At 40.3% G+C, this 26317-nt stretch overlaps 1 protein-coding gene across 1 annotated transcript in view; it reads left to right on the forward strand.

Moving 5' to 3' along the window:
• The first annotated feature begins 7344 nt into the window (after positions 1–7344).
• Positions 7345–26317, forward strand: part of LOC142594474 (FERM and PDZ domain-containing protein 2-like) — a 28396-nt gene continuing 9423 nt past the window's right edge. The window contains exons 1-3 of the mRNA XM_075717919.1: positions 7345–7384; positions 9174–9266; positions 22485–22613. Of these exons, the coding sequence (XP_075574034.1) occupies positions 7345–7384; positions 9174–9266; positions 22485–22613 (262 nt within the window). The remainder of the gene's footprint in view (positions 7385–9173; positions 9267–22484; positions 22614–26317) is intronic.

Consider the following 26317-nt stretch of genomic DNA (forward strand, 5'->3'; position numbering starts at 1 on the left):
AGGATGGCTGCCCCCAAAGCAGGGGACTATGTGAAATTCAACATATTTTTCTTAACTACTATTAGAAGAATCAGGAGTTTCCCTTCATTACGAACAAGGAAAGCTCACGTAAGTCAGTGAACTCAATTTGACAGTATCCTTAACTAGGTTTGGCCCAGTTTCTCTTCATGTTACAGTTTAAACCATTTCCAAGTTATCTAATATGCCGACATGCCTGCAAATACATAAAGGTGCACATCATATACTGTTCTACGTGAGAAGTGCATTTGTTAGCATCTCTAGAAGTGAGAGCAGGTCTCAGGTGACCTGTGAGACCATCACTGGTTAACTCCCCACACCTGTAAGTAAAACCCAGCTGCAGCGAGTAAACTTGCTCAATTCTACATGCACATGCCCTAGGGCAAGTAATACTTTCCTTCCCTGAACAAGCATAACACCCTTTGTTTTCATATTATCAGATAGGCCAAAGCATGGAGGATTTTTCAATTGTCTGAGAGGCTTCAGCAAGCCTATTCTGTACAACGTAACAGCTACGGGGAAACCTTATCGCGGCCTTTCAATAGACGGAGGGGGCTTCTAAGAAAGACTATTTACCAAGGCCTGCCGTAACAGGGCAGCGGTTTTAAACTGAAGGAGGCTAGGTTTAGATTGGACCTAAGGAATGCATCTTTTATGATGCGGATGGTGAGACACTGGAATAGGTTGCCCAGAGAGATGGTAAATGCCCCATCCCAGGTAACATCCAAGGTCAGGTTGGACGGGGCTTTGAGCAACCTGATCTAGTTGAAGATGTCCCTGCCCATGGCAGGGGGGTTGGACTAGATGATCTTTAAAGGTCCCTTCCAACCCAAAGCATTCTGTGGTTCTACAGAAATTCAAAAACATGCTGTCCACTCAAAACCATTATTGTAGCTGGGGGGAGGGGAATAAATAGTCAACTGAGATTTGCATTCATAGGTTATTGGTGGTGCTCAGCTCAAACTTCACTGATGGAACCACTCCAGAAGAAAGGCATAAAGAAGCAGCCTTTGGGAGTAAAACTGGATGCTGTTAACACCACACATTATTTATTTTGCTCTTTGGTTTCTCTAAAGAGACAGCTGACTCCTTTTGCAAGAAATCTAAGAATTAAAAGGCAAAAGAATCAAAGCCACTGCCGGAGTCCCTCAAGCCCCTATGTCTGGATCAGCTACGTTATCCCAGAGGCGCATTTTTTGCCTTAAGAGGTATTTTTAAGAGCAAGGTCATGGAAGTTAGCCCCGGAGGTGGCTCGCTCACTCGCAGAGCCGCGGTCGCACCTCCTCGACCGCAGACCCTTCCTTCCCCGGAGGCCGAGCGGCCGCCCGGGCTGGAGGGAGACGCCAGCCCGGCCTGGGTGCCCCCGCTCCCAGGAGGAGGAGGAGCCCCGCGCCGAGCCTCCTGCCACACCAACAAAGAGGCCCCCGCCATTATGCACCGAGACACCTCCAGCAGCCCCGAGCACACAGGGAAGGTCACCGGACCGGGCAGCCCCGCACCGCCGCCCGCCTCCGGACAAGGGCACGGGCCGCCCCCGGCTCCCTCCCCGCCCGCTGCCCCGCCGGAACGTAAACAAAGCGGCCGGGCCCGGGCCCGGCCCCGGCCCCCGCGGCCGCTCACCCGCGCACCGCGCCGCGCCGCACCGCGCCCCGCCCGGCCCCGCTCCCCCCGCCGCCGACCGCCGCTCCAGCGGGGCCGTGGCCCCCCGCCGCCGCGCTCACCGCCACCGCCGCCTCCTGCCTCGGCCGCTGAGTAATGAGCCGGGGCCGGGCCGCGCACACGCACCGCGCTCCGCCCGCCCGCCGCGGCTGCGGCTGCCCGCCCCCTCCGCTCGCCCCGCCCCGGCCCCCGGCCCCCGGCTCCGCGCCGCCGCTGCCCGGCCCCTGCCCCTGCCCCCGGCCCCCGCCCTCGGCCCCGCGCCGGCGCTGCCCTTCGGCGCAGCCTGGGCTCGCCGGGGGCCCCGGCGGGTCCCTCCCGGCCCCGACCTGGCCCCTGCGGAGGCTGCGGGGCCCCGGCTGCCCGCGGGCCCGCGCATCCCTGCTCGGCACCAGCATCGCTCCGGCTCCTCCGCAGCCTTTCCCCTGGAGCAGGTCCTTGCCTGAATTGCGCCCCTTAGCCAGGCCTCCCTTCCTGCTGGGGCTTTCATAAAAAATTTTAATTTGACGGGTCTTTGCCTTCATGCTCTGCGCCCGTGCTTTGGCCCCCAACCGTGGCACTCTGGCATTAGGTTTTCTGCTGCTTGTAGGCAACTTTCATGGCCTTGGCAGCCCCAGGCTTCCAGTTGCATGCCTGGCACGCAGCGCTTTATCTCATTATTGGGTGTCTGGAGCGTTGTAACGTTTTCTTGTTCTGTATCTGTTTTGGCGCTGGTTTTCCTTTAAATCTTCAGTGCCTCTTTGTGGGATTTTGAGTTGCTCATTACCATTGCCTCTGGTTCTTGGCACCTGGCATGAGTACTTGCTCCTTGGTTTTTCAATATTTTGTTTGATATATCATCGCCTCTTTTTTTTCTCCTTTTTCTTCCTTTTTTTTTTTTCCTGGGAATGTCCCTGCTTAGAGACAAAAGGAGCCCCTCAGTGCCTTGAAGCCACATCAATATGGTTGAAGCAAGCTTTTATATATTTTTACTACATAGCACAAAAAAGGCCTTATGAGCAGTATTTAAAAATACATAAAATCTACCAGTCAGGCACAGGGTGCTCTAAAAATGGACATTTCACATTTAATTGATTTTCAAACTTGAGTGGCCTATGCCACATTTTCGAAGATGCCGAAGATTATATTGAAATTGTTGCTGCTGGCAGCTTTTATCCATCTGTAAGAAGCATGGATTTTTACATAGTAAAGGTGGTGCTTCGGAATATTCCAGTTTTGCCCACTGTCTTGGTGTTAAAAGCTTCAGTTTGATACTGTCCATATACTATTCATATGCCCATTTTAGTGAGATCTCTGCACTCTCTGCCCTTAAAATACTCACTTAAATTAAGCAAGCCTATTTTCACTCTGTATGTTAGAAGTGGTTCTTTTACAGATCCCCACAGACAGATATATGATGCTTCCTTTAAATCTATACAAAAAAACGGAACAGAACTATTGCTCAGACTCCACCCCCAGTCCTCTTTAGATGCCACTGGGCTCTACGTGTGTTTCTAAGACACACCTTCCACCTCACCTCTGATGGTTTTCGTGGGACAGCCCCAGAACTGAATTAGCCAGCTTTTAGCTTTGAGGCTTTTTCTTGTTGCAGTATGTTAGATCACAGCCAGACATTGCATTCCCTTCCATGTTTATGTATGCCAAAGGCAAAGCTCAGCTGGCAGAAGGGGCAATATGAATCCCCAAAATACACTGCAGGCAAAATTTAATCTGGATAGGTCATACTCATCTTCACCAGCAGATTAAACTAGCCCTGCTGATTTTGGCTGATGCAGGTCATGGCACCTTCAGACGTTTCTTTCTATCGGCAAATAGACCTCTGGCGTTAACCTCCGGTCTCCTCTGCACAGAAGAAACAGGTGGGGTGACATCCTGTTCAGCCAGTTCAGTTATTTGCAACAAGACCCATGGCCTTCCAGATCACTGATATTACTCCTAATCTTTTTGGGAGAGTTATTGTTCCTGATCATCCTATTTGAAGTAAGACTGCACTGAGATTTGCAAGTGTCGTGGATTAGCCCCAGCCAGCAACTAAGCACCACGCAGCCGCTCACTCACTCCCCCTACCCCGATGGGATGGGGGAGAGAGTCGGAGGAGGAAGAGTGAGAAACACTCCTGGGTTGAGATAAGAACAGTTTAATAATTGAGATAAAGTAAAATAGTAATGATAATAATAACAATATAATAATGCTAATAATAACAATACACGAAGCAAGTGATGCACAATGCAATTGCTCACCACCCATTGACCGATACCCAGACCGTTCCCGAGCAGCGATCGCTGCTCCCTGGCCAAGCCCCCCCAGTTTATATACTGAGCATGACGTCATATGGTATGGAATAGCCCTTTGGCCAGTTTGCATCAACTATTCTGGCTGTGCCCCCTCCCAGTTTCTTGTGCACCTGGCAGAACATGGGAAGCTGAAAAGTCCTTGACTAGCATAAGCAGTACTTAGCAACAACTAAAAACATCGGTGTGTTATCAACATTCTTCTCCTACTAAATCCAAAACACAGCACTATGCCTGCTGCTAGGAAGAAAATTAACTCTATCCCAGCCGAAACCAGGACAGCAAGCAAAGGACAACAGTCCCTTTAAAGTACAAAATGGTGTTTTGCTTAGGATCCAGATTTGTCCCATTTCTTTTTCAGGGCATAATCAAATTCTCATTAAGATTTTATAGTTTACAAAGTTGACGCTTTTAAACAGAGATATTTTCTAAGTGACTTTTTAAGACGAGTCCTCACAACCTTGCATGCCATCAGTATCTATTGCCATCTTGCATGCGGAGCTGATAAGCAACAGAAACAGTGATGCAGAAATTACACAAAAAGATCAGATTGGTGGTGTTGCAAAGCATGATGAAGGAGTGTTATATATTTTAATAGGGGCTCCAAAATATGTAAAGATTTTATGAAGGAAAACTGTGAAAGGAAGATAAGAATTTCATACCATAAGTTTGCTACTTAAAAGTCTAATGGTTTAAAAAATAAAGATAATATGATAGATAGGCTATAAAGTTCCTGTACACTATGCAAAATTTCCAAGACATTGAAATAATACCTCTCTAAGGACAAAGATTTCTTTCATTGTGCGTGTAATCAATATTTCAGAACCAAGGCACTATATAAGAAAATAAAACTTTGATAATGTCATTGAGCATCACTATAGTATTGTTTTTGAAACTGCTTTGCAGAATATTTTCTTACAAGCATAATGGCTATACTCATGTATTGCACATGTCTGGGTGTAAACTCTTTTCTGGATTGTCCTGACTGATATCCAAGAAAATACAAAACTAAAGTCCTGATATCCATGAAAGTAAACAGGTATTTTGCAATGGACTTACAAACCCAGCATTTTTCTCTGGACCTCTTAACAGATTAGAAGGATACAGTAGGGAGCAAGAGTATGGATGCGTTACAACAGAACATACAGGCAAGCTTACAGGAGATTCGTATTTGTTCATAGAGGATCAGTAGCAGAAAGGGGAAAAAAAGTTTTGCAGAACAATATAGAGAAGATTACACAAGGAAGTGTGGCTACCTGGCAGGGGCCAAGGGCTTTGCAGCAAGGGCTCTCAGACTGTGGTCCTGCTGAGGCCACAGAACAACGTAACTTGACAGGATTTTTGGCAACAGGTTTGACAATAAACGTGCATGGTGGCCCATGAGAAAGTCTGAAAGCTGATAAGGGTCTCTTTGGCAAAATAATGGGAATCACCAACCTCAGAACTTGAATTTTCCTTTCCAAAATAAACATGAAATTTTATATATAAGGAGAATCTGACAAGCCGTTTTATTTAATAATAGAAACTCCAAAATTAAGTTAATGAACAATCTGGAGCATGAAAATCATCCTTTGCTGACATGTAATTGTTAATTGTTCTCTTACCTCCTCAGTTTCAGTGTTCATGTAGTGTTAGTCTTGGATTTGGACTGGTGCTTTAAAATAAGAAGTTGTTGAGTGTTTAATAAATTGGATAAAAAAAAGTGCTAGTAAAATCTGAATTATGTCAAAATACTGCAAGCTTTCTCACTCCCATACATTGGTATACAAGTATGTTTATGAACATCATATTAAAACATCTGGATTCAGCAGTCACGAAATTGCATTAAAAATGTAGTTTTGACATTTTTTAACATTTTCATTAAGTTCTTATCAATTACCACACTCTTGGTAGGAAACACAGTTTTAACATATTGATGTTAAACTGCAAAGCAAACAATTAAGGCTGAAAATTTTGGAGTCAAGGCAACGGATCTGAGTATCTGACCCAAATTTTGACGTACAAAAATCAAAATGTCAAAAATTAGAAACTATAACATAAAATAACAGGCCCAAAGATATATGGAGTAGTCATCCATAGTAAAGAATAATGATTTATTTTTGCACCAAAATGGATTAGCATAATATCCATAGCAAATATGCTTCAGCTGAGTGGGACTGTAGCGAACAGATACAAGGTGGTAAGTGCTTAAAACACAATAGCTGTTTTTCAGGTAAATTATGCCTACAGTCATTTTTGGACAAGCTGAAAATAGAAACAAGATATTCTAGGCATGCGTTGTAACTACAAGATACCAACATTTAGACAAAGAACGAACTGCGTGTTCTGGGTTTTTTTTAAATCTTTCTAGTTACGTATTTAAAAATACTTCTTTGCAAGAATGGACCATCTAACCTTTCTTTTCTTAAGCAATCTTCAGTAGATTGCCTTGCCAAAAATTGAATTTCATGGGACTTCTCAGGCTGAGCCACCTGTGCAAACATGCAGCCACTGTAATTCTATCACTTACTTATTTTAGACATTTATATATCATCATTGCATAGGCACCTAGGCACCTTGCAGCAGTGAAAGCCGCCTTCTGGAAATGAACCAAATTAACAAACCCTCTCTTCACCTCACTAATTATTTCATCAAGAAGAGATCAACAGGAATTGTGGGTACTCAGGGCGCCCAGTTTTTCCATGCTAAGGCTTGATAAGTCACAGCCAGGATCAACAGCCATGTCCTCTTATGAAAACAGGCTGATAAATATTGTTTGCTAAGGGAGATATATGTGGAAAGAAAACCCAGACTTTGAAACATTTTAGAAAATTCCAGAAGTAATACAAATGTTTACATTAAATAAACAAAGCAGTTTGGTAATAATATCTTTTCTTAAACGTTTTTTACCATTGGTTGTGGCACAGAAGCTGCATTTCACATAAGAAGGTGAAATGGAAATTTGCTAGAAACTAATTACAACCAAAACCCAAATTAATTGATGTTTTACTGCCTAAAAAACTGTAGAAAGAAAAATGAACCAAGAATTACACATTCTAATTGTTGATAAATACAGCTGAGTTAAAATATTTCCTTTTAATAATGAAATAGATGAAAAAGAGCCTAATAAAAGAAACATTGTAACAGCGAGATTTTTTTTTCCCAGTTATGTCTTGAAAAGCAGTATGAAATCATCTTCAAGTAACTAGCTGGAGGGACCTGTATTCCCTCTTTGAATGGAATTAGAAACAGTCAGTAGTTGCCAAATGTTGTTTTACACGTGAATTCTGACTATTAGCAAACAATTGTGAACTGGGGTAAATATTTTTTTTTAGCAGTAACTAAAATGAACTGAGCAGTTGCTGGCTTGAGTAAATGTAACGGAAGGCAAGCAGCCACCATGGGGCACCATGCGACAGGTTATAAATGTGAACATGAAGGTAGGGCCATGTTCATGGCTAAGGGATACTGAAGCTCAGTAAAAATGACATTTCTGTGTGTCTAGTCAAGAAACTGAGTTCTCTGAAATGTCATTAATACTATTAACTCCTCCTTTGCTGATCCTGCAAAGTTCTTTCTGAGCTGCCATAGTTCCATGTACAGCCAATTTATATTAAAAGGTATACCGAGTAAATAGGCAGCAAAGTATGTACAATCGTTAGACATACTCAGCCAACTGGAAATTGTTTGTGAAGAGAAGTGTAGTTTAACTATTAGAAAACAGTGTTATTGGTATCATATTTCTATACACTGATATTAACACAGCATAGAGTGTTCTTTATTTATACTACCACTCAATTGAAATTTTGCATGGGCAAATTTAGAGAAAGTTCTTGGGGTTTGGCATTATCTGAGGACAACATTAGAATCATAGAATCGTTTAGGTTGGAAAAGACCTTTAAGATCATCCAGTCCAACCATTAACCTACACTACCAAGTCTACTCTAAGCCAATCAAGGGTAGACTAGACTAAACCATGTCCCGAAGTGCCACATCTACCCATTTTTTGAACACTTCTACCCGTTTTTTGAACACTTAGACAGTGGGTTCACTGGGCTGGATTGTGGCAATATATTCTATCTAAGTCACAACCAATTTGTTGTGGTTTCTTTACTGGGGAAAGATTGATTGTAAATGTGTGCAGCTTTTCAGCTGTGGGGTTTAGTTCAGCAATCTGCCAAACATACTTCTAATTTATATCTGGACCCCACTCCTGTCTTTCTAAATTACATACTGAAATGCCTGATCTCCATTCCCGCACCCTTATCAGTGAAGACTTCGTATTTGGCTTTCCAAGAATAATTCCAGAGCAAAAGGCATTTCCAGGGTTCTGAACAAGGCCATAGGGACTTGATAATTAATAGTGTGTGTTATGCCTATACTGCAACAATACCATGACTTAGCACTAAGCAAACTACACTAGGCAGAATAAGGAGGAAAACTGCAATAGCAAATGATTCCCCTTGGGTGAAACTGTGCCTCTTTGTGCTAGTTGGGTGCCTGCACACATCTCTGCATTCTGGAATACTACCCTGTGACCACTTATGTACACTCATTTTAGGATTTTGAAATGAAGATATATTTTGATCACTTCAGCTATTGTAGAGAAAAATTATTTTCACTCTGTAAGTGAAGTGTTAATCTGATATACACAAGTCTATCTAAATGTATGCAGGTTTCATTGTGGTGGCCAAGAGCAATCCAAATAGAAAATCTCTTTTCCAAGAGAGAAGAGAAATTTTTTTTTTCCTTATAACCAGCATCCATGTCATTGCTGGGTAAAATGGCTCTTTTCAAGGAAACTCTACATGGAGTGTACACATGGAATTCCATCACCATATTGAGAAACCTTTAAAGAAGTTTCACTCTTTCTTTCCTCAAATTAATGGCCTGAACTTACAGTTCTTATTTAGAGAGTAACTCCATTACAGTCTGAGAGCATTTGGCATTAAACAGTGCCAGCTTGTACTTTATATCATGAATTACTTGCTTCACACCCTCTCTTCTTTTATCCTAGAAAGATGCATTGGAGGATGTATCATAGGAATACTGCCTCTCATTGAATTAGAGGATCAGCAGAGCTGCAATCAGATATCACAAACACAAGCTACTTGTCCAATCATGTTTTATTGCCTCACATCACATCTCAAAAGCAGTGTAAGAAGCTAAAGCAAATTAAACAGATTGTATTAAAAGTGGTATTTTAATTGGGTCTCAATCTATTCATAGACCTTTCTAAAGATTTAGAAATTCCCGGGGGTTTGATCCAGCCTTTGCCAACTATTGCTCTTAAGGAAAACCAGTTACTGTCACCAGTAGCAGGTAAGAGTTATGCTGCCTTCCTGGCCCCTTCAAACACAAACTTAAAAACAAACCCCAAAACACCTGTGCTCTCAGTTTAGTGGTTTTTTTAAAATTAACTTAGGAATTATTTCTTAAAGGGAAACAGGCTGTTCAGATATGTTTGTTCAGCTATTAATTGAAATTAATTTCCTTACATAGATCCTGTCTTTGCATCTTGCTTACATATTGGCCTCTTTTTCTTCAAAACTGAGATCAGGGCTACACAGATCAGAGCTGATGCTCATGAAGATACTGCTGTGAAACACCCCTGACAGCAAAGACCAGAAAAAGAGCATAGATTCACATCCCTGTATTACTTTGCTAAGCTAAAAATAGATGACTGGACCAATTCCAATCTGCTTAGAAACCATTATGGGAACAAAAGTTTAATTTGTATGTATACTGGACATAGGGATGATGCATGAAAGTTCACTATCAGAAGAAGTGGTTAGGTCCTGTTATATGACTTGAGCAGACTTAAAACAAAAAGGGACATTCCCTGATTTTTCTGAAAGCTCAAGTGATCTCCATTTAGCTCTGACAGCTCAAGCAGTTTATGATCCACTCCATGGGACCCTGAACTAAAAACAGAACTTAACAGAAGCACTGTGAGTCTTCTCTGTTTAACAGAAACCCCACGCCTGACCTGTGGTTGTAGTTTTGACATCCTGCTTGTACCACCATCAGCTGAGAAGTAAATAATAACCCTCACCTTTATGTAAACTTTAAGAGCTTCCCACACTTCAGCTTCTGTGGGATGAAAAGGCATTAATGTCAGAGAATAATTGGATTCTAATCCTTGCCAGTTCTCAGAAAGCTGGACGGAACATAAGGGAGATCCTAAGCCTTCATCCAGCAGTTCCTTCACTGGGATAAATAGTCTTTCATCTTGTTAACCTTCTTTCATAGTGATCTAGTTACATAAACTTTGCCACAATTGCATACATGTCATCTGCACACAGTAAGGATTCAATAGGTGAATAAAATGAATGCAACTGAAGTTCTCATGCTGTCTGTTTTGAGTTTCTAAGTCTGAAATACTACTTTGGTTCAGACCAATATGATGTGAGTAATTTTCCAAAATGGCTGTTTTCAGTGACTATTTAGAATAGAGAAGGAATCATGGGTGAGAATTTGATTTTACAAAACTGGAACCATTGCTTACACCAACAGAACTACCACAGGTTTGCATTGGGCCCATGTTTCCATAAGAAGAATGATTGAGTCTTTTCTTAAAGCAATGGAGCATAAAGTATTTAGGAACTTTGATTAGTTAATCAAATCAACATTTCTACCTGATTTAATGGGAGCATAGCCACACAACACATTATTTCTAGCAAAATGATTCAACAAGCCACACGCCCTATTAACTCCACAAACAGTATTATATACACATCTACTTAAATCAAATCTGGTAGCTACAAATGCACCACTATAAATAACTTCCTATCTCCTCCCCACTCATTACCTGGGGAAGGAACAGCCACAAACTTCCGTGTCGCTTTTATCCTGCTAGTATGACTGTACTGAACAATCAGGCTGAACACATCCTGAGGTGCATTGGTGCTCAAGAGTTTCTTTTTATCATCAACAGCCTTTTGCTGATCTGTTGGTACTTGGATCCATGAATCCAAAAAATGAAAAGCAGTATCAGTCCCAGTGATCACAGGAAAAGTGTCAACAAATAGTCTTTATTGCACAGTTGGTAAGATTTATCAGTAAATGTTGGTTTGCTGATTCCAAAATGTTCTACCTGAGACATCTCAGATGTGAGACTTTTCTACCTAGTTTTATTCCTGCCTGCGTTCCTGGCAGACTGCCCTTCAGATTAGATTTATGACTTCTGGACCAACACCAAATTTAGAAAAAAATAGATTTATTTTGCTGCTATAAAGAAAAGGGACCAGAGAAGGGATACAAGAAGATGGCTGATGTGCCCAGTCTGAGAATTCAGCAAAATGGATGTTTTCAGTGACATTTTGGATAAGGCAATATTGCATTTGCCAGTGTCAGAAGAGAGGGATTTGCAGCAATTGACATGATGAAAGCCTGAATAAATTTTGTTTAAAGATAGATAAAGAAGACCATAGCTTGTAAATTTTATTCAAAAGCACATGTCAAGATCCAGATACAGTGGAAGGGTTGACCTAGGAAGAAGACCAAACTGGATGTGTAACCCAGGGTATGGGCTAGGGATAACAGTGACATCATCCACAGTGACTAAGAAAGGAAAAAGGAGTGAGAAATATGGAAATAAGAGGGCTTTTTTTTGGCCATGTTGAACTTAAATGACTGCATGAAGTTAGGCAAAGAGAGACAAAGGTTTTCATTTGGACATGAAGAGAGAAATCTACAGTGGAGACATCTGTGAGGCATTGGCATAAAGATTGTAGCTGAAACTGCATTTGCAAATCACATTGCTCAGGGACAAATTATAGGGAGAAAGAGTAAACAAATGCGGCTTTGTGGAACGCTTATACAGACCTGGAGGGAGAAAGTGAAGGATCCTCTAAGTAGTCCTTAGAAGAGCACTTATGGGGGACAAGAATCAGGAGTGGAGACAGTCTTACAGTCCAAGGAAGGACAAGACATAAAGACGTACATGGCTGAATGTCAGCTGATAAATCAAACAGTATGAGGATCTAGGGTAATGATGATTTCAGCTTCTGATGGTAAAATAATCTTGACTTGTGTCTACCATAGACATGGACAGCAAAAGAGGTGGTTGCCTGATATGAGTATTTTCTTGTTGTAGCTTTTGGCCTTTTGTATGATAACGTATTTTCTGTTGTGTCACCCAATTTTTGAGGGTTGTCTTTAAAAATAAAATGCTGCCTGCTCTATCTGAATACTAACATTATCATAAAAGTGGATATTTGCCACTGCAATACATAACATACATTTTGATAATTTCTTCTTGTTGTTTTTTTTTTTTTTTTTTTTAACATTTGGAAGTAAATGAATAAATTCAGAATTTTTGGAGGCAGAGGGACTTCTATTAGCTCAAACCAGAAAGCTGTTTCGAAGGCAGAAGGAATAGAACAGAATGCCAAGAGAAGCAGAGCTGGGAAGAATGGAGGAACAATTAATGTGAAGAGCTTACTGAGTAAGTCCAATAGAACTTTGTTTTGCTAAGGTTGGTGGGTTTTTCCTTCACTTTCTTATGCCCAGCTCACAGTTGCCCTGAGGCATCCCATGAGCTCTCTTTGCCCTGCTCTGAGCGGAGCTGTGCCCTGCAATAATTAACCAGATTTTTTCAGATTGAGCAATATTAAAAAAAAACAATCAAATTCCCTTCTTCAGTTGTTTTTTTCTGCCAGACAGACCATTCAGAATCTCAGCTTCATTGTTTATTGAGTCTGAACGATTTTGCTGCTCATAAAAGACACACTCACCTCCTTAGACCATCAATCTCTGCTTTGGTGTACTGCTTGTCTCTGGATTGGCAGGGGGCTGAAAGTGACATCAGTCTACAGGGCTTTAGATCTAATGCTCCCATGTGCGTCAGGTAATCCAATTGAGTTCTTATATGTCCACGGACCCAGAGATTTATATTGAGCCACCTCCTAAAAGCTGACTCTTATTACCTGGTGGGTGAACTACCAAAAAAAAAAAAAAAGAAAAAAAAGAAAAAAAAAGAAAAACAAGAAAAGGAAGGAATGTAATCAGCCTCAGCAGACATGACGCCCTCAACTTCAAACCAGGAGCTGCTAGGCTTGGCTTGCAAGCAAGAGAAGGAACCTTACTGTTTATTTGCTTAGGCACTTGCCAGACCACGCAGTGCTTAGTTACAAGACATAAACAAAGCAGTAGAAAGAGAGAAAGGAAGAAAGAGAAGGAAACAGAGAAAGAGAGAAGGCAGAAGGAAAGAAAGAAAGAAAGAAAGAGAGAAAAAACAAGAAACAGAAGTATAAGCAAGTCCTGAATATGTTTAATGCGACATTTACAACTATGATGCTCTAAACAATCAGTATTGGGCAAAAATATAGATTTCAGACTATTCTGGATGCAGCATCTGTCCAACTTGTACAGGTATGTTCTTATGTATTTCTCTTAATCTCATTATCAATTAAATAAGTAATAAAGCATTCATCTTCTTAGCTTTGTACAGCAGTATCTAATATTTACCCTGGGTGTTTTTTTACATTAACGCTCATTTCATTTCTCTCAAGTCATTAGCTAATTCTGATTAGAAGGCTGCTTGCTTGTATGAAAAATGATAATATAGAATTGGTCAGATTGTGGTCCAGAATGTCAGTTCTCAGTCCCTCCTGCCTTCTTCTGGAGTTAGAAACGTTCACCTATGACAGAATTTCACTGATAAAAATTCAGAGTACCTCAGCCTATTTTTATTTTCTATTGAAGACCAAGGAATAGAAGACACAAAATTGTTACTGCTTTTATGGCAGGGATAAGTCTTCATTTGTATAACACAGTTCACATGATTCTGGAAAACATGTTTAAGTATGTTATTTATTCATGGATTTATACTGAGTACTATTATTTAGGAAACAGGACTGAACTCCAAACACCAGAAAGACATGTCTCTAGTGACTACAACATGGGACTAAAGACTCTCAATTAAGAAACCGGTTTCCTAATTTCTTCGCTACTGCTCTCCAATGTGTTTTTAGGCAAGTCCCTGCATTACAGTTTGCAGTTTCTAAAATAAAAGCAGACTTATTTTATGGAAGTTTTCGCATATGCTTTGTAAACATCACTGATTTAGAAATTTTTAGATGGAAATTCCAGAGGAATACAAATACTGGTAATTTACTATTTATATCTAAAGTGGATCACTAATGATAGCAAACTGCATCGTCCTCAGTGATGAAAGAAGGCACTGAGACTTTCTCAGATAATAGAGCCGTTCGGCATCAGAATCAAGATCAGAAGCTTTGGATATCTCTCTACTGCAACGAAAGGTATAACTGTGACACTTTCAGGACTCAAAAGCTAGCTTTAGCGTACCTGTTTAACATATTAACAATAGGCAAAGCACAGCAGCATTGACTACAGTAGGATTAGCTGCTTGAGAAGCTATGGAGAGACTTTGGGACACCTGGACAGTATAGGCTACAATCTTAACTCTTCATCTTTAATTTGGCACTTCATTTTTCTTTGGCACCTGAAGAAGCTAGAGTAAAGCCTGCTCAGGTTCTTTTACATGTGTTGTGGTGCTACCTTTTAACCTCAGCATCAGCACATCATTTGACTCTTCATTCCCAGTTCCTATGTCTGGAATGAAGCTGCCTCATTGCAGAGAATTACATAATGCCTAAAAAAGGACATAAGCCAATAAACATAGAAGAGAAATACTACTATGATGCTTGGGTTCTACTGTCCTACTATTTCTGGCACGGCAGCAGCAGACAGCATGTCTTTGAAGCTTCAATCTCTGAAGCACTAGAATGTAGATTATGTATTAGATGTATTAGATGCAGTTCTAGGCCACCAGTCTGTTAATGCTCTCTTGTAGAATGAGCTTTTAATGAAGGTGCATTAAAAAAAAAAGAATGGCAGTAGCTCTCTATCATAGATAGATATTCTATGAGGTCCTTGGGGTTTGACATCAGCCAGAGTGGAGGTGATAGGGCATATAAGCTTAGCAAGAACAAATATAGCACCACTTTCTTTTGAATGCAGTTATCCAGTGAGATGTTTTTATGCATTTCTACTGAAAGAATATCTGTTTGCAAACTGACTGCAGACAGTGTAACATTCTCCTCTGAAATTCACAGGTAGGTTCCCTTTGAAGTAAAGAGGAAATCGGAATTTGGTCCTGTAAGTCTGATTCTGTAGGGTGCTGAGTTCTTCCACATTTTCTTTTGTCATCAATAACATTTTGTGTCTTTGAGGAACAATGCCCGTAGGTCTTGTAATAAGGCCACATCTTTTAACACTGTTTCCATTCAGCTCATGAAATTCACTGCAGAGAGGCACAAAACCACACTGTTCAGGAGTCAGATTTCAACTCTCTCCTTCAAAGATTAGACTTTTTAAAGACTGGCCCAAACCATGAGAAGTTTATGATTTCCTGGCAATGAAATTTGGCTCTCTTCAGCAATGAAATTTTATCCCCCTTGAGTGCTGAATACTTTGCAATAGTCTCGTTAATTCTCCTATTGATTAAGTGCATGTTTCTAGAAAGGAAATAAAATAAAGAAATTTACATTAGAGGGTGAAAAAATATTGTATAATGAAGGCTGTATCATCACAGCTATAATTTCTGTGGCATAATCTTTCTAAGGAAAATTCATACTTTAGCAACAAGGCAACTCCCTTATTGACTTGTCAGTGTTTACAGATTTGGCTCTGCCTGTCTACTTTATTTGAAGAGATTTTTTTAACATCATTTTAAGTGTTTATTCAAATTATAAACCCATACATTTCCACCCCATATTTCAGAGAGTTGAATTTCATACTTAATGAGATTCATCTCTCTGGTATGAGGAATGCAGTGTATTCTCTCCAAAATTATAACAACAAGTGTACAATGAGTCAGAGTATAAAATTTGTATATGGAATATATATGAATAAATCAGGTTATGATTTAAATTAATTTTAAACTAGATCTTTCAAAAAATGTGCTTTTTTCAGTCTCTTCCCACTTTTCATGTAGCTAAAATTTATTGGTATTTTATGGACACGCAGCACTAAAATATAGTAGATTGTGCTTAAGCAAAGTAATTAGCTTTTTATCCAGTTATTATGTTTATACTTCCAGGTAAAAGCCATGTTGTCATGAATGATAGCATGTATCAAGAACTGACTTTAAATATATTAAATGGTTACTGTATTGGCCTTAAGATGCATTATATACACAAGAAGGTCAGAGTTAAATTTAGACATTTAAAAAAAGTCTGAAGTACACATTGAATGCATCTCATCTCCCCAGATTCTTTCCTTTTTTTCTCTAAAATATTCATACCGTTATGATTAAGAAATTATATTACATTTATTTTCAATACAGTTTTTTCTGTATTTCCCCTAAGATTATCAGTAACAGTCATTAGTTTGGTGATAGCAACAACATTCCCTTAATTCAATTTTAACTACATTTTAATATGTTTTGAGAATTTACTGTTTGGCAATTTACTTGGGCTTTCAATTTTAAATGTTATAGATGAATAGTGCCTATAAAACCAATATATTTAGTTGTCATTTCTTAGTAAATAATTTCTGTACTATATTTTTGATAAGCTTAATTCATCTTACGGAAGAGTACTGTTCTTCAAAAACAAAATATAACCTGAAGTATTAAACCAGAACTGTCATCAACACAATAGATGCAGTCAGACCCTATCCAAAGCTCACAATTACAGACTGAAGTGATCATCTTCTTTCCTCTGTAGCCAATTGCATGTTACAGTTTTGTGGATTGTTATGAATCAGATGCAAAACAAAACAGGTTTAGGGTTCTCACTGACAGACAGTTTGGTCCTAGCTTTCAGTCCTTCTTCAGTATCTCCTAACTACAAAGTCCTAGTTATTTTGGAGACCAACAGATCTCAAAATCTCCATACAGTATTCCAAATTACAGGGTTTCGATTTTTTTTTAAAAGAAGTAAACAACTTGCAGCCTTGAGAAACAAAAGATGGTGATCCTCATGTGAAAATCATTCATTTAAGAATATTTAAGTGTGGACAGTCGTGACTGGGGCAGAATTATTTCACTGATCCCAAACTGTCTGTAGAGACCCAGAATCAGTTTAATACGTATGTACTATGCAATAATCTTGTTGTGCCTCTATAAAAATAAAGCCCCGTCTTTCAATCCAGAAATGATTATGTACATAAAATATTTAATCTGTGTGCATACTAGGATAATTTTCAATTTCAAAAAGTCTCTACTTTCACATTTATAACTATATAGTATTTAAGTGCATAAAGGAGATCAGTTAAGTATCTTCCTGGAGACACTTCCGACAGAATGCAGAGAGGTGATTCTGGCGCTGGTTCAGGTTCATGCCAAACGCTGTCCCTGCCACCGTGACTCACACAAGTCAGAGGCAGTGGGACTGATGCTGGTTGCATCCATTCCTTCTCCACCTGTGACTACAGAAAGTGTTCTGCCTTTGTCATGTCACATCAATGTACTGCTAAGCTCAGGACAGACTGTTCATAAATTCTGTAAATTTATTTTGGAATTATCACTGATGATTTCAAAACTATAGCTCAATCCAAATGTTAATACTGGCCCTATTTTTAATGCCCCTAATTTTGAATTCCAAGCCTGATTTATTAAATAGCAAGTCCTGAGGTAGGCTGCAAGAATTTTCTTAGGTTATTTAGAATACTTGATATTAAAAAAGAATTTGTCTTGCCCTTAGTCAGATATTATTTGTGTTTTAATTTACTTCTAGGCTTCAATGAATTTTCAGTCCCTTTTGATGAAGTTTCTGAACTCTTGTGTCATAAAGATGTAAAGATACAAATTCACCACTGGGGTACTCTTAAACATAAGGCACTTCAAAGCAACATGTTACTGTAAATTATTAATCTTTGAGGGGTGGAACCACAGAGAAGAGTCAAGAGATAGGACAGACAGACTGAGTTTATCTAGGTCAAAGTCCTCACCTGGGTGCGTTCAGAAATTACATTACTTGATACATTAACCCATTGACAGCACCTCATGTCAAGTAAAAGGATGCTGACTAAAAATGCATTTTCCTAGCTGCTTTTCATCCTAAAAGATCTTTAAGAATTAGCAAGTCTGTCTTACTAATCTCTCTGCTATGGACACCTCTTCAGCCCTTAAAATCAGTCTATTAGCCCTCTAACACCCTAGGGGAATGTCACTTCAAGTTCCCATCTTTCCTGGCATTTGATCAGCTTAGATTTGAAAGCAGATTGCTCAACATCTTGCAGAATAGCACCTCAGGTCCTCTGGCTAAGTCCTTTCTTCCAAAAAGACTTTTTTCCCCCACTTCATCTTGCTGCCACTGATACAAGAAGTTTTGCCTTTGGCTATACTGAAGCAGGATTGGGTCCCCTTGGTTTTGGTCATTTATTTACAGGAGGTGCTTTTAGACTATCAGGCAGCACCTGAGGCCTAAAGGGGACTGCTAGACATAGCTAAGAAATTGGAGTACAACAGCTGAAAGGGATAGAAGGCTAAGAAAAATACTGTATCTAGAGAAAGTTGGCTAAAGACTATCTTTTTATAGACTTGTGTGTAGTTTTATTGTTGTGTCCTTCAATTCAGCAATAGAAGAAACAATTCTTGGTCTGCAAAGTTGCCTTTGAAAGTGACTGATGGAGATTAAGATAATTCCACATGATTAAGGTACTTCCACACAGCATAGTGGTTAAATTAAGAAAATCAGTATTAGCCAACTTCATGTGTCTTCATGTGCAGTGGGTTCACACCAGCTTACACATACTGTTAGGAGTAGACAACATTTCCGCATGTAGTGGTACAAATGGAAGAGGTTACACTCCAAGCCCCCTCTCACTTGCCTGTCAGTACAAGCCTACACTCATACTCTCTTAGTGAGGTTAGTGGCTGAGGTTAGTAACCTCTCAGATCTGCCAGAGGACCTACTCATGTGGCCTCTCTCTGGCTCACTCATATCAAAATCAATTAGTCACTAGAGGGGCTGTGATGGGCATTTATGTCCAAACCATAAATAGTCAATACACCTTTCTCAGACACAACTGTTTACAAAATCTACACCTGTTTACACCCTTCAGCAATTTAAAAGCTGGTTAAGTTTCTAGCTAGGTGTTTTGCAGATAGAATAATAAAGCAGAACTGGATGTTCAGTCAGAAGAAAGACAAGACCTCTGCAAGAACAGCTTCCAGACAGTAAAAATTGAAAGGCATTTCTGGTTTGACAGAAGCCTTTCCAGTTCACAGAATGCTTGGTTCCTACCCAAGGTTAATCCTTTTTTGTTGTTGTTGTTGTTGTGTTTATACACAAACTTTTTGCCAAAGATCTCATTTCCAGTTGCTCTTCAGGATGCCCAAATGGGGCAAATCTGGTTTTGCTTCATGCCTTTACAAGTAGACCAGGAACAAACTTGACCCTGTATTTTCAAATCCTAAACGTGATTTCTCCTTCCTCACCATCTTATTCATTGCTGTGTCCTATGATCTCCCTTTTTCACCTGTTTTTTCACCATCATCCAGTAATGGATGAAGACTTTCATGCTATAGAAACTGATTCTACAGCTGAACCAACTCCCTAATAAGCTTCCTCTGATAGGCTTGCGTGAAAAGGGCTGTCATTTAGTTAGGAATCCAGATGCCCCATTCCTCTTGAGGATGTTTAATTTACATGACTCTGTGTTTGATAAGGGAATGTTGGTTTCCCTACAAAAGTAATAGTTTTTAGCTCTTTTGTTGTCTTTATACAGTCAACAAAGCAGCAAAACTAAAGATGTTGCTCCCTTACATTTTACTAAATAAAATTGCCAAATCTAATAAAGCCAAATTGCACGTAAAGTGACCCTGGCATATCGAATTACTAATGTGTGATTGTTATTAAGTGTTAAATTCAGATGCAAAGCTGTAGTTCATTATCTTTTATAAAAAACATTCACTACAAAAGTTAAGCAGCCCTGGTGTAACTGCTGATTTCACTTGGTTCTATAAAGCTGTAACGCCTGCACTCTGGGCAGTTGCTGACTGAGTAACTTAAGCTAGTTAGAAATATCAGCGCTGAAATCACTTGGGATAAGCACTTCTATCTAAAATAGAGGATGCAGTGCTCCTTCCCCCAGCATGGTCTGAAATAAAACAGCACTAAGTACAGTCTGGTAGATTACCCATGTGGAGAAGCCACACAGATTCTAGCTCTGGGGATGTGAAATTGCTTAGTCCCAGTACCACAGGCTTAAGTGAAATGCTATCACAGTAATTTATTATTAAGAGAAATGGTGATGGCTTAGATTAAGAAGATTTGTCTGTCTCTTCTAATTAAGGTTAGGTTCTTAAGAAGCTTTACTGTCCTTTGAAGCTACAGAGACTAAAATTAGGATTCTGGCTCTGTTTAAAATGTCACTAGGTTGGTCCATAATCCCACAGTGATTGCAGCAAGGGATCATTCTTCCAACATTGTGATTCCTTGTTTGGAAGCTAGTGAGCCAGGACAAGACTCCATGAATCAAAGTCTGAGTAGTCTGTTAATCAGCAACAAGTTTTTCCTGCAGAACATTGTAATGCTCTTGCAGTGACCCCTTGAAGACTTCATAATAAACGGGAAGCTGGCAAAGAAATCAGCTGCAAGACACAGTAAATTCTATAGCAGGCTGTCCTGGTTTTGGCTGGGATAGAGTTAATTTTCTTCCTAGTAGCAGGCACAGTGCTGTGTTTTGGATTTAGTAGGAGAAGAATGCTGGTAACACACCGATGTTTTAGTTGTTGCTAAGTACTGCTTATGATAGTCAAGGACTTTTCAGCTTCCCATGCTCTGCCAGGTGCACAAGAAACTGGGAGGAGGCACAGCCAGAATAGTTGATGCAAACTGGCCAAAGGGCTATTCCATACCATGTGACGTCATGCTCAGTATAGAAACGGGGGGGGCTTGGCCGGGGAGCAGCGATCGCTGCTCGGGAACTGTCTGGGTATCGGTCAATGGGTGGTGAGCAATTGCATTGTGCATCACTTGCTTTGTATATTGTTATTATTATATTGTTAATATTATCATTGCTATTTTACTTTATTTCAATTATTAAACTGTTCTTATCTCAACCCAGGAGTGTTTCTCACTCTTACTCCTCCGATTCTCTCCCCCATCCCACTGGGGCAGGGGGAGTGAGCGAGCGGCTGCGTGGTGCTTAGTTGCTGGCTGGGGCTAAACCACGACACAGGCAAAGAGCAAAGAGCAGTAAGTGGGCTGTGTACAGACGGTGAAGAAATTGTTAGGGGGGAAGTTCTGTTTTCAGGCTGTAAGTGAAGTAATTTTACAGTGACATTTATAATCCTATACATGACAATAGCATCCTAGGCTCTAGCAGTGGTCTACAATGTCAAAACCTCAAAGCAATAGATGGATCGCTCCCAACTTTTCCCATTATGCCACTATTTACACAACATACAATGAACCTATGGAGCTCACTGTTACAGGATAGTAACAGCAAAAGTGTAAATTAAGTTCAAAAATTTTTAGCAATTTAAGCTTGGACTCAGTTTTCCTTACAGATATGTAGACCAAGAGCAGCTCTGCCTAGATTAGTAAATTACAGAAATGTAAAACTGGTGAAATGGAAAAATCAGACCCATTTATGAAGAACAAAACCTTCTTTGACAATATTTAGTATGATAAAACATTCGGAGGAAAAGAATCCTTGATACTTTAAGTCACAAGTCAGTTTCTAGTTGGCTGGGATTAGGAAAATACTTTTCCAATAGGTAAGATATTAAATTATGATTTACTACAGGGTGCCTTTCCCCAAATGATCTGATGCTGCATTGCAGCTGAGACAAAACATGGAGAGTGTGTGGACCAACATTTTTCAGTGGTACGCCAGGTCTTATGTACCTGTCACATAGGACAGTGTGCTGGGAGCCACTAAATTGCTATTCATCAGCTCACAGAGGGAATCATCTTTTAATTTGGTTTAGTGAAACAAAGCAATTTTATATGTATATTGGTATGGATGAACTGCAAGTTCTAAGTCTCAGGTATCTGACCAAGAAAATCTCTCATCAGTGAATTCAGTAAGAGTCTACAAGCTTTTACTCATCAATCTGCTAAGCAATGAATGAAACTCAATTGCTCTGTTGGACTGTTTGTATAAACCTTTCATATTACAGTGCATCTCTTTTGCTTTGCCATTCTTTTTCTCTTAGATTAACTCTGTCTTGTTTTTATAGACAAAAGCATCCAATTAAGCAGCAAAATCAATGCCCTACCATTCAGATAACCACTCACAAAATCTGAACATATTCACATATTCATGAAGGATCTCCTGAGTAAAAACTATGCCCCACAGAATCTTGTGATTAGTTTCAAATGATGAGCAAAAGGGCTCAAAAAGATTACAGGAAGTCACTTATTTCAGTCCACTTTATTTTGTCTTACTCAGATTAAGATAGGGATGAATGATATCTACCTTTTGTGAACAAAGCAGCAGGGTGGTTCACAAAATATTTCTTATTGTGAGAGAAGGGTACAGTTGTAATCAGTATGGTTTGCTTTGAAAAATTCAGTCTTCTTTAGTGTGTCCAAAATCTGGTTTCTCTTGCAGCAGGCATGAGCAGTTCCTGTGTGACACTGGCCGAGGTCCTGTGGGCAAAAGGAAGCCCTCTGGAGGAAGAAGAAATATGGGCACTCTTGTACCTGGCCACAGTGCAGCTTCTGGAGGACCTTCACAAAGGTGAGGTGAAAAGTATCTTATAGTTCTTACTGTTGGAAATTAATTCTTGAGTTATTATAGCTCTTTTGAGCTTTGTTTGGGATTTTTTTTTTTTGAGACAAAAAGCACTAATGGCAATAATAGCATATTGCTAATAAAAATGAGAAATCTTTCAGTGCTGCTGGGATTACATGCAGACTTCTCTGCCTACATAAGAGATCTTCACACGTTTTTTTTTCTTTCCAAATTACATATCAGATATTAATTTATCTAAGTACAACAACACGTGGTGGAACAGGACAGAAGAGTCCTTCCTAAAGTCTGAATAATATACACACAGAGCAAGTGCAGTGCAAGCTAGGATCATGTCCTTCATGTACTGATAGAGGAAGACAGGCAAATCCACATGGCTCCTCATTCAGCTAGTAAGGGACTTCTATCCCTGATGATAATAATGTGACTTACCATAATGGCTAGGCAAGTCATCATGATGAATGCTTGCCAAGCAGGCCAGCTGTACAAGAGAGCACAGCTGAGCAACCTGTCACATTCTGAGAACTGTTTATGACAATGGATATTCCTTTTGAAGGGAGAATGGATGAGGTATGTTCTTATCTCGTGAGCATGTAGCATTGAAATACAAAATACTGAACACAAGTGCTGTGTAACTTCTGCTATAGCTGGAGGGGTGATCTTTTATTACCAACTAGTTTTTAATGGACTGGAACACTATAGCAGGTTGACTATACCATCAGTTCTCTATTATCTAGTGTAACAACAGGATAGAACAGCCTAGACAAGACAGTCACCAGGAATGTGCAAAGTAGCGCAGCACAGAGATACCCACCTGGACAGATTCAGCTCAGGTCTGTCACAGCTTATTAACTCAGTGCCAGACACTAAGCTGACACTGTGCTCTCCTGATCTCTTGTTTAAAAAAAAAAAAAAAAAAAAAGACAAGACTTCTTGGGTGTCTATTGAATTGAGATAATCAGCCTACATTCCCTACGCTGCACCAGATAAATTTAGGGTATTATGATCAGAAGATGAAGAGCAAAACAAGAGGAAGTAGGGAGGTAGAACCAAGCTGGTCTATAGAATCATAGAATCATAGAATCATTTAGGTTGGAAAAGACCTTTAAGATCATCCAGTCCAACCATTAACCTACACTACCAAGTCTACTCTAAGCCAATCAAGGGTAGACTGGACTAAACCATGTCCCAAAGTGCCACATCTATCCGTTTTTTGAACACTTCCAGGGATGGTGACTCCACCACCTCTCTGGGCAGCCTGTTCCAATTCTTGACCACCCTTTCCGTAAAGAAATTTTTCCTAATTTCTAACCTAAACCTCCCCTGGCGCAAGGCTGCTCAAACATGTCTTTAGAGAGCTCAAGTCCAAAAGTGATGCCAACTTGGACTCATTCTGAAGTTGAATCCCCAGTGCTCTGGTTTCTTGGAGGGCAGCGAAGGTGAACTGCCTCTGCATAGCATCATCCCAGTTGCCTAAGGCATATCTCTGGCTCCACATCTCTTAATTATAGCTATATTGCTTCTGGAATCAGCCTTTTCTCAGGGCTAGTACTGCCACATTTGTGCTGCGCTGTGCTTGATGTAATAAATCCTGCTAGACCTGGTGATGGTCAGCACCACTTGCTATAGCAACATTTCCAATGTGTTTGGGCGCTGATTGGTTAGGCAGGTACGCTGACTCGATGGCTGGCCAACATTACAGAAGGCCAGGTAATCTTCATCGAGGCTAAAGTACAAGCTGGCTATCTGTTTCTAGAATAGACAAATTTCCCAGCATGTGCTACTTGTATTTGCATACAATACTACAGAAAATGGGGAAGGAGCAAAAGAGAAGGGTAGCTGATGATTTTAAGACCTTTAATTTTCTAAAGAAGTAAATGCCACAACTGTTGCAAGTACCAGTGGACCCTAAGTCTTGAATCTCTGGGTCTTCTGGCTATATACAAACCTCCTAGGTATATATAAGTTCCCAGCTTAACATTTTACCCATTTTTACCATCCATTTTCCTGATGCAAAGGTCACCATGCGTAAGAACTAAGTAGCCATTTTTTAATATATATTTTTTAAATTATAAAATACCAAAGCATTTAGGGCATGTTTCTGAGCTCTTCTCCTATGGAGATTTGAGTGGTCTCTGTTCTCACAGTCTAGACTGAAGAGAGTGGCTAACAGCCAACTTTTTTTTTTTTTTAATTACCTCTATTTCCAGGAGCCCTATATCTAAATATTGCCATAGTTAATGCAGCTTTTCCTCTTTCTAAAGTAAACAGATTGATCTTAGATGCTTTTTGTCTTGCTTTTTAATTAATATTTTAATGAAATCACTTGGATGTCTTTGGTCAAATTCACTTAACACGTGTATGCAAGTGCGGAGTGTTTGCAGAAGACTGCATATCCTCCTGCTTCAGACCACTGGGACCGACCTCAGTGGATCTCTGCAGTGATATTTTTTAAGAGTATTCAGCCCTTTACAAGAAGTATCCAGTCCATTACTAAGACACCTTCAAACAGATTTTTCCAGAGAACAGCAAGGATAAGCTGTTCCCTAAGGGACAGGGAGCCCAGACCCAAGCACAGTTACAAGAGTGGCAGGGCAGGGGCTGTGCCAGCCAGGGCCCTATCCCACAGTACCCAAATAAGGTGAGCAGGGCAGGTCTAGGGTTGGCAATGAGAATCCAGACCACCACACAAGTTTGTGGTGACAAGGCAGGTCCAAGGTCAAGCTGGGAAGCTGAGTCAGGATCAGGTCTGGTGTGGGCAACTGGAGTCATACAGCCCAGCAATCACTAGTGACAAGGCAAGTCTGACGTCAGGCTGGGAAGTCAGTCTGTGGGTCAGGATCAGTGAGGTCCACAGTCAGGCAAGGCATGGCTGTGGCTGAGCTGGAGACAGGCATTCCAACACCATCCATCAGGCAGGGACTCAAGGCCCTGGGCTGAGCTTAACTGGAGCCTGGGACTATGGGCAGAGGATGGGGTAGTTCCCAAGTGAGGCTGGTCAGGGCCATTAAGGTCTATTAGTGTCCTCAGGACCTTGTCAGGTTTAGGAGTCTACATTTATCATTTGAAAACACTTTTGTTTGAAATATCCCCTCTCTTTTAACAGAACTGACACGCAGACAGGAAGACTGAATGTGAATAATGCTAAAATATCATGGCTGTTGACATTACTTGTAAAGTCTAGTCCGTTTTAGTTTGGATAGTTTTCATATTTGCATTTTGGTAAAAAAATATCCCAAAGTTCAAGTTAGTTGGAAATGATGTTTCCACTTAAAAAAAAGCTTAGTAGGTTATAGCACTGGGACTTGGGAAGTTTGTTTCTACTGCTACCTCATCTTCTGTTGACTGACACGGTGTAGTCATCAAAGCTGGGCTCTGCATCAGTTTCTTTATCTGTACAATGGAAATAAAAAGATACTGACTCCTGACACTGGCTTTCTGGCAAAGTAACTTGGCTTTGCTAGACACAATACACTGAAAGAGAGGTTACTAAAATGCGGAGCTGACTGACTATAAGCAGCATGCAGAACAAAAAAATGCCACCACAGAGAAGAGATTGGTACCATGGTCATGCAACTTAATGGAAGCTAATTTAAGGTCTTTTGCAAGTGCCAGCTTCAAAGTATTCATGTTTAATTGGAAGGAGTGTTCTACTTTTTTGATATTCTCTTGTGCTTTGCATAAAATGTCAA

Source organism: Pelecanus crispus, chromosome 10 (genome assembly GCF_030463565.1).
Source record: "Pelecanus crispus isolate bPelCri1 chromosome 10, bPelCri1.pri, whole genome shotgun sequence".
NCBI classification, from domain to species: Eukaryota; Metazoa; Chordata; class Aves; order Pelecaniformes; family Pelecanidae; genus Pelecanus; species Pelecanus crispus.